Source organism: Eriocheir sinensis, chromosome 23 (assembly GCF_024679095.1).
Source record: "Eriocheir sinensis breed Jianghai 21 chromosome 23, ASM2467909v1, whole genome shotgun sequence".
Lineage (NCBI taxonomy): Eukaryota > Metazoa > Arthropoda > Malacostraca > Decapoda > Varunidae > Eriocheir > Eriocheir sinensis.
The window spans coordinates 1208730-1222228 of NC_066531.1; the positions used below are offsets into that span (position 1 = coordinate 1208730).

Here is a 13499-nt window from a genome sequence, read left to right on the forward strand (position 1 = left end):
GAAAAGGAGAAAAGCGATATATATGTGTTCTTGTGTTCAGGTATACAAGAAAGATGAACAGATGAACACAGTAATAAAAAAAATAAAAAAGATAGCTCTATATATACATGACCCAGCATGGATGAACATAACAGAAAAAGAGAAAAGCGATATATATGTGTTCTTGTGTTCAGGTTTACAAGAAAGATGAACAGATGAACACAGTAATAAAAAAAATAAAAAAGATAGCTATATATACATGACCCAGCATGGATGAACATAACAGAAAAAGAGAAAAGCGATATATATGTGTTCTTGTGTTCAGGTATACAAGAAAGATGAACAGATGAACACAGTAATAAAAAAAATAAAAAAGATAGCTATATATACATGACCCAGCATGGATGAACATAACAGAAAAAGAGAAAAGCGATATATATGTGTTCTTGTGTTCAGGTATACAAGAAAGATGAACAGATGAACACAGTAATAAAAAAATAAATAAAAAAAGATAGCTCTATATATGTGACCCCGTAGGATACCGTATAAACAATGACGTCACACAGGAGGCCGTGGAGTCTGGCTGACCTACGAGTATTTTAGGCCGTAAAAAATCTGAGCAGTGAAAGTGAAGTGAAAAATGCAATAGTAGAAAATAGCAAAGCACATCGGCAAGGAAATCCAGAAGGAGTAGATCCATAAGTAGACCCAGGGAGAGAAAAGGACATGCAATGCTTAAGTAAGTGACGTAATACTTAAAGGAAGGAAAGAGGGACGCAAGGAGGAGGAGGAAGAGGGCGTCACAGGTTAAAAGAGGAAGAAGAAGAGGAAGGAGGAAGCAGGTTATTTTAGTCAGTAGTAACGATGGACGACCAGCTGGAGGGCGAGGTGCTCTGTGAGGTGTTCTGGGCTCACGTGCACCTGATGGGCCGTTACCTGGCGCTCACCTCAGCAGGCCTGGGGGAGATGGTCACTCTGGGCCCGGGGGAGACCCTGAGGGGGAAAATGCTTCAGCCTGGACCGTTCCTCTTCCTGGTGTTCCTGGCCATAGTTGGGAGTGTGGCCCTACAGAACAGTGGGCATCTAGTCTGGGAATGGCTCTCTCGCACCCACCGCGCCCTAGGCCTACACCGGGTAGCAGATTCCACCCTCCGGGGCCTGGACCTGAGTACGTCCTGTGTGTCCACTGGCTCAGGGGTCTTGGAGCTGCGCGAAGGCCCAGTGGGAGTGTTTGGACTCCAGGGTCGACGCGCTACCATGGAGGACCGTTACTCTGTCATTCAGGATGTGGATGTGGGAAGCAAGACTTTGTCCTTCCTTGGTGTGTTCGACGGCCACGGAGGTCAGGTGAGTTTTTATCTAAATGTTAAGCTTCGTTTTAAGTCATAAGTTTTGATGGAAAGGTACGGTAGTTTTCCACGGATTTAACAGTAGGGTAAATCTTAGGAATAGCAGCTCCTAGTGGGTGTGCATTTAGGGCACGGTGTGGTCGTAATTATAACATTTCTAGCGTAGTGAATCTCCACAATTACCTCAATTTCTACTGTTGGTAAATCTTAGGAATAGCAGCTCCTAGTGGGTGCACATTTAAGGGCACAGTGTGGTCGTAATTACAGCATTTCTAGCGTAGTGAATCTCCACAATTACCTTAATTTCTACTGTTGGTAAATCTTAGGAATAGCAGCTCCTAGTGGGTGCACATTTAGGGCACGGTGTGGTCGTAATTACAGCATTTCTAGCGTAGTGAATCTCCACAATTACCTTAATTTCTACTGTTGGGCGATCTGCACGGTGTTGGGGCTGTATGGAGACAAAAAGGAAACGGAAAGAAGAATGGTAAAGTTGGCAAAAGTGTTCCTCGCGCAGTGCTGGGAAAAAAGGGCACAAATGTCCGTATAAGTGAATATAAGTGGCTTTATTTCAGATTAGAAAATTACATAACGCTGAAAAGAAAGTTGTGTGAATAAGAAGGGAGGAACGAGAGGAGGAGGACCTAAGAAGCGATACAAAGCGTTACAGGTCAAAAGAAGAAGAAGAAGAAGAAGAAGGTAAATCTTAGGAATAGCAGCTCCTAGTGGGTGCGCATTTAAGGGAACAGTGTGGTCGTAATTACAGCATTTCTAGCGTAGTGAATCTCCACAATTACCTTCATTTCTACTGTTGGTAAATCTTAGGAATAGCAGCTCCTAGTGGGTGTGCATTTAGGGCACGGTGTGGTCGTAATTACAGCATTTCTAGCGTAGTGAATCTCCACAATTACCTTAATTTCTACTGTTGGTAAATCTTAGGAATAGCAGCTCCTAGTGGGTGTGCATTTAAGGCACGGTGTGGTGGTAATTACAGCATTTCTAGCGTAGTGAATCTCCACAATTACCTTAATATCTACTGTTGGTAAATCTTAGGAATAGCAGCTCCTAGTGGGTGCACATTTAGGGCACAGTGTAGTGGACAACATTTCTAGCGTAGTGAATCTCCACAATTACCTTAATTTCTACTGTTGGTAAATCTTAGGAATAGCAGCTCCTAGTGGGTATGCATTTAGGGCACAGTGTGGTGGTAATTACAACATTTCTAGCGTAGTGAATCTCCACAATTACCTTAATTTCTACTGTTGGTAAATCTTAGGAATAGCAGCTCCTAGTGGGTGCGCATTTAGGGCACGGTGTAGTGGACAACATTTCTAGCGTAGTGAATCTCCACAATTACCTTAATTTCTACTGTTGGTAAATCTTAGGAATAGCAGCTCCTAGTGGGTGCGCATTTAGGGCACGGTGTAGTGGACAACATTTCTAGCGTAGTGAATCTCCACAATTACCTTAATTTCTACTGTTGGTAAATCTTAGGAATAGCAGCTCCTAGTGGGTGCACATTTAGGGCACAGTGTGATGGTAATTACAACATTTCTAGCACATACGACGGGGTTTTGACAAGCGGACAGGCGTGTTTATGTCACAAGGGTGTATTTTTCCATGCGGGCTGTTCCTTTTCTTCACCCCAGAGCTCGCAGTCTCATCGCCCATTGACTTGGAAGAGATCGCGAGGCCAGCGTGGAAAAATACACCCTTGTGACATAAACAGCCTGTCCGCTTGTCAAAACCCCGTCGTACGTGCTAGAAATGTTGTAATTACCACCATGCCGTGCCCTAAATGTGCACCCGCTAGGAGCCGCTATTCCTAAGATTTACCAACAGTAGAAATTGAGGTAATTGTGGAGATTCACTACGCACCCCAAAATACGATATTACGTCTCCATATTATACTTAAGGGATGAAATGCATGTCCCTTAACCATAATATGAAGGCGGATAAACTTAAAAGTAAAGAAAAAGTTGTAGAGGTAATGAGAAGGCATATTATACATACGCGCGCTGTTTTGGTGTTGGCGGCAGCTATTGCAGTATTGGGAGGTGAGCAGTGTTGCCAATGGTCCGGTTAGTGATGGTACGCTTAGTTAGTGATTAGCCCACGCATGTGAGACCAGGTCCACCATGCGTGGTTATTATTTTTTTTAGAAGACGCACCTTTACCCAAACGGTTTTGTGAAGGTTTGGGCTGGGTATAGTATTTAGTCCTTGGGCCAGACTCGAAAGCGGTACCATCTGAGGTGACCAAACCTAACCAGTACTAAAGTGTTTATTGGGTCATTATAAGTAAATAAATGTATGATAGCCTTTCCAGTTTGGTAGCTATTAGGTAAAGGTGCGTGTTCTAAAGAAAAATAACCATGCGTGGTGGACCTGGTCTCACATGCGTGGGCTAATCGCTATCTATACGTACCATCGCTAAGCTAGTGTACCATCGCTAACCGGATCGTTGGCAAAGAGCAAGAGCCGCCGGTGACAGCAAAACAGCGCGCGTATGTACATAATATGCCTTTTAATTACCCCGTCGTACTTGCTAGAAATGTTGTAATTACCACCACACTGTGCCCTAAATGTGCACCCACTAGGAGCTTCTTTACTTTTAAGTTTTTCCGCCTTCATATTGTGCTTAAGGGACATGTATTTTGTTTATAAAGTATGACATGGAGGCGTAATATCGTATTTTAGAGGCGCGTAGTGAATCTCCACAATTACCAAAATTAAGAGTACACATAGCAGTCTTTTAGATACACTTGCTTTGAGCTTAAATGTAAAAGTAAAGGCTGCTTAACATGGGTCAGGGGGCTTCGTGGTGCAGTGGTTAGCACACTCGGCTCACAACCAAGAGAGCCCGGGTTCAATTCCCGGGCGGAGTGGAAAAATTGGGCGGCTTTTCCGATACCCTACGCCCCTGTCCACCCAGCAGTGAATGGGTACCAGGTATTAATCGGGGGTTGTGTCCCATCTCCTGGGGTCTGTTACCTTCTCCTGTAATTCCTTCCCCTTCTGTCTCTCTCCGGCGTATGACCACAGATGTTGCGCCGACTAAACGAAACTTTCCAACTTTACATGGGTCAATTTTTCCTCCCAGCTATAACCAGTAAGTGTTAGCCAGCTAGAGTTTTCATCAAGCTTCTTGCCAATATCTGTACATGGGAAAAGGCACCTGGGAATAGTTCTGCTCTTGGAACCCTACAAATTAGTTGTTTCCATAAGTAAATACACTAGTTACAAGAAATCAGTTAGCCATACTCACCAATAGTTGTTCAGCCACAATAAATATCTGGAAACAATTAGTCCCAGATGTTATTAATAATTTCCATCAAGAAGACACACCAAACTCATTCATTTGTCCTCCTTCTAGTCCCTATTTTTTTTAACAAGAAGAGATTGTATATGTGAAAAATTAAATGAGCTTCACAGGACAGAATGTGAATGAGAATATTGGATACAAATAACTGACATGCCCCAGAGTAGAGATGAACACTCCTCAACACCAACCATGGTCAGGACTTATGTGGTCCCAATGGTGAGGGCCAGCGCAGCCGTACAATAAATTAATTTTCTTTATCACGGATCCACAACACTTACGGGAAACTTGGAAATGCCTAACCTGGTAGCAGAGGGGATCATGATTCTTAATGGTCCCTCTAAGCGAGAAAAATGAGAAAAAATCACCCCTCACACAAACCATTTCATAATATATATCAAAGCATTTGTGATCAGTTTATGTATCATCTATTTTTGGGGGTTTATATCATGGCACAAATTTGGCCCGTCGCTGCTACACGGTAAAGCCACAAATTTGGCCCGTCGCTGGTACACGGTAAAGCCACAAATTTGGCCCGTCACTGCTACACGGTAAAGCCACAAATTTGGCCCGTCGCTGCTACACGGTAAAGCCACAAATTTGGCCCGTCGCTGCTACACAGTAAAGCCACAAATTTGGCCCCTTGCTGCTACACGGTAAAGCCACAAATTTGGCCCCTTGCTGCTACACGGTAAAGCCACAAATTTGGCCCCTTGCTGCTACACGGTAAAGCCACAAATTTGGCCCGTCGCTGCTACACAGTCAAGCCACAAAGTTGGCTGCTGCTACACGGTAAAGCCACAAATTTGGCCCGTCATACACGGAAAAGCCACACATTTGGCCCGTCGCTGCTACACGGTAAAGCCACAAATTTGGCCCGTCGCTGCTACACGGTAAAGCCACAAATTTGGCCCGTCGCTGCTACTGGGTTAATTGTCCGAGTACCGCATGAAATCACTTTAAATGCACTTAGCTGGAGTAGGTGAGTGTCGAGGCAGGAAGATGGCGGGCCAGCTATGAATATTGGATGAGCTTCTCCGTGAATCCTGGCCAGCCGTGGACAGCGTGATTTGCTTATGCCACACTGAGCATTACTAATCCATGTTCATATGTACAAGGAAAAGAATAGTCCAGAACACGATGAACGAATGCGAGAGGGTAAACCACCTGTGTATATGTTGTTCATGGGTCGAGGGCTAAGTGAAGAAGCTAGTTGTTGTTGTTGTTGTTTTTTTTGCCAGTGTCGGGCAAACACGTTAACGATCCTTCCACAGGTTCACATACGGAAACCTTCTTACGACTTTTACTTCCTCTAAATCAAGGGTTCCCAAACCAGGGGTCGGAATGCTCATTATGTGGGGTCATAGAGAGGTCATGGGGTCGGTGGGGTCGCTGAGGTACCCCCAATTAAGGCGTGGGGGTGTGAAATATCCAAGCAGGGATTATGTGACCATGACAAATTCAGTTCTGTATAGTACTTTCATTGAGAAAAAATAACAAGTCAAATAATTGTTTTTTTTTTTTTTTTTGCCAGTGTCGGGCAAACACGTTAATGATCCTTCCACAGGTTCACATACGGAAACCTTCTTACGACTTTTACTTCCTCTAAATCAAGGGTTCCCAAACCAGGGGTCGGAATGCTCATTATGTGGGGTCATAGAGAGGTCATGGGGTCGGTCGGGTCGCTGAGGTACCCCCAATTAAGGCATGGGGGTGCGAAATATCCAAGCAGGGATTATGTGACCATGACAAATTCAGTTCTGTATAGTACTTTCATTGAGAAAAAATAACAAGTCAAATAATTGTTTTTTTTTTTTTTTTTTTTTTCAAGTGTCGGGCAAACACGTTAATGATCCTTCCACAGGTTCACATACGGAAACCTTCTTACGATTTTTACTTCCTCTAAATCAAGGGCTCCCAAACCAGGGGTCGGAATGCTCATTATGTGGGGTCATAGAGAGGTCATGGGGTCGGTGGGGTCGCTGAGGTACCCCCAATTAAGGCGTGGGGGTGCGAAATATCCAAGCAGGGATTATGTGACCATGACAAATTCAGTTCTGTATAGTACTTTCATTGAGAAAAAATAACAAGTCAAATAATTTTTTTTTTTTTTTTTTTTGCCAGTGTCGGGCAAACACATTAATGATCCTTCCACAGGTTCACATACGGAAACCTTCTTACGAATTTTACTTCCTCTAAATCAAGGGTTCCCAAACCAGGGGTCGGAATGCTCATTATGTGGGGTCATAAAGAGGTCATGGGGTCGCTGAGGTACCCCCAATTAAGGCGTGGGGGTGTGAAATATCCAAGCAGGGATTATGTGACCATGACAAATTCAGTTCTGTATAGTACTTTCATTGAGAAAAAATAACAAGTCAAATAATTGCTTCAAGCACCCTTACACGAGCCACGACTGACCGTTGAATCCCCCCTCTCCCTCACTCCCTTACTACCCTCCCCGCTCTTACATCCTCGTGAAATTCGCATGATCTAAATTTCGTTTTATCTCCCTATTTACTAATTTATTCCAAAAATTTCACATCCTCATTATCGTCAGCACCCGTAAAACTTTGGTATATAGGCAAAAAGAATCCTCACTTCCATGGTTTTTGACAATTGATTAAATTAAATTCACATAACAAATCAAGCTCTGTGCAGGAGCAGGCTGAGAGCACCCACTCACACCCTCGCTCCCTCAGGCCAGTTCCTGTGAAGCGCAATTTTATGTGGCGTTTTAGTGTGGCAAGATGGTGCAGTGCTGTGGTATTGTGCAGCGAAGGAGGAATTACAATGGGAAGGGAAGTGATGATGTTGCGTTACTCTTTTGAAAGTATTTTATTTACATTGCTGATTAATAACGTTAATTGAAATATATTTAGTAATACGAGTACAGCCGTTAAGGAGAGGTTTTTAAAGACACCATCTCAAACGCTCTAATAATTCATCATGCCTCGACTAAAAATTCACAATAGTGCTGTAAATGTAACTGTAAACATAAACACTTGGTATATCTCTCTCTCTCTCTCTCTCTCTCTATACATACACACACACACACACACACACACACACTTGGGGTCACACTGGCTAGGAAAAGCTTAGGAACCCCTGCTCTAAATGATCAATTTTGGACATCTTTCCGTCAGCCTCGACTAGGGCCGTGGTCACGGGGCGCCATAGGTGACCTCGCCCAGCTGGCTCATGAACCCTGCGGCCTGATGTCACTCCCGGCCACGTCAACATTCATGGCAGGTGTTAAAATATCCACATTCATTGATTCAACCGTTTTGAATTCAAATCATAATAGTCTTATCTAATTAATACCCCAAGTGCAAATTACCCAAATACAGTCGTCCCTCAAATAGTACGGTTTCCAATACAGGTAACTCTCGATTTATGCGAGTATTGTGTCCTTGAAGAGGTCGCGTAAATCAAAAACAGTGTAAATCCAACAAGAGGTAGGTTTGTACCTTTATTGCCTACTGTATCACTCTGACTCCTCTCCCTCTCGTGGTTCCTCCTCTGGCTGCCCTTCCCCTCGTGGTAGCACAGCAGCGAGGGTGTTGTTGTTGTTGAGTAGCGTGGCAGCGTGGGTACTGTATTGCTGTTCAAGTGGCGCGTGGGAAGAACTGAGCTCAGCTGTGTGGCCGTGTGAGTCCAGTTGCGTGAGACATCTGGTGGCCACTCCATAAAATATCGCGTATAAGTGTAAAAAACATGTAAATTTAACATTTATTTGGATTTTGGACCACGCGTTATTTAAAAAACGCGTAAACCAAACTCGCGTAAATCAAGAGTTACCTGTATTTACCTCAGTGATATTTCCATCATAACTCCTGTGCCTCACTCATTTAATCTTATTGACATATGCCTTTCATCTCTCTAAAGTTATATTTGGAGCCACAGCGACATCAAAGCAGGGAATCACCAAGTCAAGGCTGTGGGTAGTTTTAGGCATACCAGTTTTCCCTGTTTCAACCCCTTTAACACGAGGGCGCGTATACAGCGTCCTTGCGTGCCCCGTACCATATCCGACGACGCGCATACTGCATCCTGGCTTGCTTTAGCTGATATACGAGTTATTTTATCTCTTATGTTTATATTTACATTTCAATATAATCAAATAATTTATGTTTCTTTATGTGCACCATTTAATTCTGCATGTTTTCATATCTAATACATGATTATTATATTGAGTTTATGGCTGAAAACTTTTTATATTCAATAGCGACATTTGAAATTTGGTGCGCGCGGCGATCCTGGATATGGCGTGGGGCACTGTTTTGGCCCGGCCGTAGTGAAGGGGTTAACATGCTGGAAATGGCACTGATACATTTCCATTATATGCTCCTCTTGCAACATTTAACTAATTACTCTCAACTCACTGTAAGAGTTTATCATCATCATCATTTCATGGACGCCTGCTCCTAGGAGCTCCCACCAGGGGATGGCCACGGCAGAAGAGCTTCCATCTTTCTCTATCCAGACACTCCCTCCTTGCCTGCTCAAAGTTTGTCAAAGATCTTTCCCCCCTCTCCTTCACATACTCTTGCATCCTATCCCTCCATTTCACTGGAGGTCGTCCTCTAACATTCCCTCCCTCTATCTCACTCACATACACCCTCCTGGTCATCTTACTCTCCTCCATTCGCTCCATGTGACCAAATTACTTTAAAGTCTGTCGCTTCATTTCTTCCACCACTCCACACTTCTTCCCTTCACCCCTGTGTTGACACATTCCAAAACACTCGTACACACTTTCATTACTCATTCCATCCATTCTACTCACACCACAAGCACTCCTCAAATAACTCATTTCCACTGCCTGCACTCTAGACCTCTGACTTTCATTCCAGGCCCACATTTCACTTGCATATGTGAGGGTTGGTACTATTATTGTATTTCTCAAATCCCTCTTTACCTCCATGATCACACTTCTGCCATTCATGATTCGTCCCAAAGACCCTACCACCCTTCTTCCTTGCAGTGCCCTTTCTCTTGTCTCTCCCTCCACACCACCATGCTTACACATAACTGATCCAAGGTACTTAAACTCATTAACCTCCTCCACTTTTTCACCATTCACAATTATTTTGCATTCTTTTTCACATTCAATTCCCACCCTAGGAGCAGCGAGTCGCGGGCTTTTTTTTTATTATTGTTTTCTTTTTTTGTGTGCCCTTGAGCTGCCTCCTTTGTTGTAAAAAATAAATAAATAAAAAAAAAAAAAACTCTATATGGGCATACAAAATCTACAACCTCACTTCTACTCCGCTCACAAACCATCACTTTACTTTTGTTGACATTTACTTTCAGCTTTCTCTTTGTACACTGTCAAAAACACTGACCAAATTTTGTAAGTCACTCATTTTCAGCAAATAAGATTGAATTCAGCACCCACTGCCTTCCCACAGCGTACATTTTTACTCCAACTTCCTCAATTTTGCGATTCATTCCTCTCATAACACCATCCATATAAACATTGAACAACCATGGTGACTTGACACACCCCTGCCATAACACGCTAACCATGCATTGGGCCACCAGTGTACCGAGCAGATATTTCACTTGTTGCGTATTGGTACATCTGTGGCCCGAATAGCCCTTTCTATAAACTTTTACAAACATGAATACAGGTAACTCTCAATTTACGCGAGTATTGTGTCCTTGAAGAGGTCGCGTGAATCAAAAACAGTGTAAATCCAACAAGAGGTAGGTTTGTATCTTTATTGCCTACTGTATCACTCTGACTCCTCTCCCTCTCGTGGTTCCTCCTCTGGCTGCCCTTCCCCTCGTGGTAGCACAGCAGCGAGGGTGTTGTTGTTGAGTAGCGTGGCAGCGTGGGTACTGTATTGTTGTTCAAGTGGCGCGTGGGAAGAACTGAGCTCAGCTGTGTGGCCGTGTAAGTCCAGTTGCGTGAGACATCTGGTGGCCACTCCATAAAATATCGCGTATAAGTGAAAAAAACGTGTAAATTAAACATTTATTTGGATTTTGGACCAAGCGTTATTTCGAAAACGCGTAAACCAAACTCGCGTCAATCGAGAGTTACCTGTATATAAAAAAATTGCGTGTAAATTTATATTTATTATGACCGCAGATGTCTTGCAATGGTACCAGGTAATAAGTTTAATATAAGGTGAGAAGTATGTATGTAAAAAGCATAAAAAAACAGGCATCCAAAATACATATAAAGTTTGGTGACATTTCACTTCCAAATATAATTAACATTGCATTGTGTAACAGTAATCAGCTGTAGAGGAAAATTCACCTCATAGGAAATAACGTAAATAAAAAAAAAATCCTAATAAATGAAAGTTTTGTTCTTCATAACAGAATATAAAACAATGCTCCAGATCACTACTAATGACTCGGAACATTATATTATCGTAATGTTTGATTTATTGCAGTGTATTTTGCTGAACTGTAGAGGAAAACACCGCTCAACAAATAATGTAAAAAATATTAAAATTCCTGATAAATTAATATTTTGCTTTCATAACTGAATAGAAAGTAATGTTCCCCATCCTGCTCTTCATCTGCTTCTGACTCATCACTTTCCTCGGAGAGCTCATCATCTGGGTCATCAGAATTGACAAAAAAATCTTAACCCCTTCACTACGGCCGAGCCAAAACAGCGCCCCGTGTCATATCCGGGATCGCCGCTCGCGCCAAATTTCAAATGTCGCTATTGAATATAACAAGTTTTCAGCCATAATCTCAACATAATCATCATGTACAGGTAACTCTCGATTTATGCGAGTTTGGTTTACGCGTTTTTTAAATAACGCGGGATCCAAAATTCAAATAAATGTTTAATTTTCACGTTTTTTTCATTTATACGCAATATTTTATGGAGTGGCCACCAGATGTCTCACGCAACTGGACTCACACGGCGCCGCGGCCACACAGCTGAGCTCAGTTCTTCCCGCGCGTCACTTGAACAACAATACAGTACCCACGCTGCCACGCTACTCAACAATAGGGGTGAGCAGGTACTAGTACCAGTACCTGGTACTGACGGTACCAGACTGCTCGGTACCAGTACCAATACTAGCCAGTCGCTCATGGTGTCCCTCATTTCTTCGCCACACGAGTGAGGCTGAGACTGAGAGCGACCCTGAGTTGACGTTTTGGTGATATGGATATTCTCTCTCTCTCTCTCTCTCTCTCTCTCTCTCTCTCTCTCTCTCTCTCTCTCTCTCTCTCTCTCTCTCTCTCTCTCTCTCTCTCTCTCTCTCTCTCTCTCTCTCTCTCTCTCTCTCTCTCTCTCTCTCTCTCTCTCTCTCTCTCTCTCTCCACTGAATGAAGTGAATATTTATTTTTCAATAGAAACCTTCAAACCTACCTCATGTTTGATTCACATTGTTTTTGATTTACGCGACCTCTTCAAGGACACAATACTCGCGTAAATTGAGAGTTACCTGCATCATATACGAAAACATGCAGAATTAAATAGTGCACATAAAGAAACTCACTATGGCCGGGCCAAAACAGCGCCCCATGCCCTATCCGGGATCGCCGCTCGCGCCAAATTTCAAATGTCGCTATTGAATATAACAAGTTTTCAGCCATAAACTCAACATAATCATCATGTATTATATATGAAAACATGCAGAATTAAATGGTGCACATAAAGAAACATAAATTAATTGATAATGTTGAAATGTAAGCATCAATATAGAGATAAAATAACTCATATTGGCTAAAGCGAGCCAGGACACAGTATGCGCGTCCTTGTGTTGAAGGGATTAATCATCTGAATCACCAGTTGGGCTATTCGATCATCCTCCGTAAAAGACAGTCGGGTTCATTTATGTTGAAAAGGAGGTAAAAAAGCATTATTAATAGTTTTCTTATGTACAGCTTATCAAAATATAGGATACTGCATCATAAAAACTACACCAAATAGCGGAACAAGATTATATCATCAGTGTGTCGCGAACTGGTACATATATATGCGCCAACCCATGCCTGGTACATTGGTACACCATTACGCGATAGAGGGAAGAAATATTAGTGGTCCGCGATTCAGTATATATTTGTACCATGGATTTTTACGCTCTTCACTACAGGCCATCCTCTCACAATGATACATGCATCCTCTCTCTGCAGAAGTCCGACAGACACTGGCGTGGTGGCTCTGTGAAGGTTGTGCAAGGCAGGCAAGAGCGCTGAGTTGCCAAACGCGGTTAACGTGTTAACTCCAAACCCCTTATGCAAGAGTTAACCAGCATCTTCACTCTTTCATCCCTATACTGTCCAACCCCTTATGCAAGAGTTAACCAGCATCTTCACTCTTTCATCCCTCACGCTGGTAAACTCTGGAACAATCTTCCTTCATCTGTATTTCCTCCTGCCTACGACTTGAACTCTTTCAAGAGGAGGGTATCAGGACACCTCTCCTCCCGAAACTGACCTCTCTTCGCCACCTCTTTGGATTCTTTTTAGAGCAGCGAGTAGCGGGCTTTTTTATTAATGTTTACTTTTTTGTGCCCTTGAACTGTCTCCTTTGCTGTAAAAAAAAAAAAAAAAAAAAAACATGAATCTTTAAAACATCCCACAATGTAATCCAATCAACTCTGTCGTAAGCTGTTTTCCTCCCACACCATGAATCTTTAAAACATCCCACAATGTAATCCAATCAACTCTGTCGTAAGCTTTTTCCTCCCACACCATGAATCTTTAAAACATCCCACAATGTAATCCAATCAACTCTGTCGTAAGCTGTTTTCCTCCCACACCATGAATCTTTAAAACATCCTACAATACAATCCAATCAACTCTGTCATTAAGCAGTTTTCCTCCCACACCATGAATCTTCAAAACATCCTACAATGCAATCCAATCAAC

At 42.8% G+C, this 13499-nt stretch overlaps 1 protein-coding gene across 1 annotated transcript in view; it reads left to right on the plus strand.

The window, feature by feature from the left end:
* The first annotated feature begins 523 nt into the window (after positions 1–523).
* Positions 524–13499, plus strand: part of LOC127002323 (uncharacterized) — a 54840-nt gene continuing 41864 nt past the window's right edge. Inside the window, exon 1 of the mRNA XM_050868130.1 lies at positions 524–1326. Within this exon, the coding sequence (XP_050724087.1) occupies positions 844–1326 (483 nt within the window). The 5' untranslated portion in view covers positions 524–843. The remainder of the gene's footprint in view (positions 1327–13499) is intronic.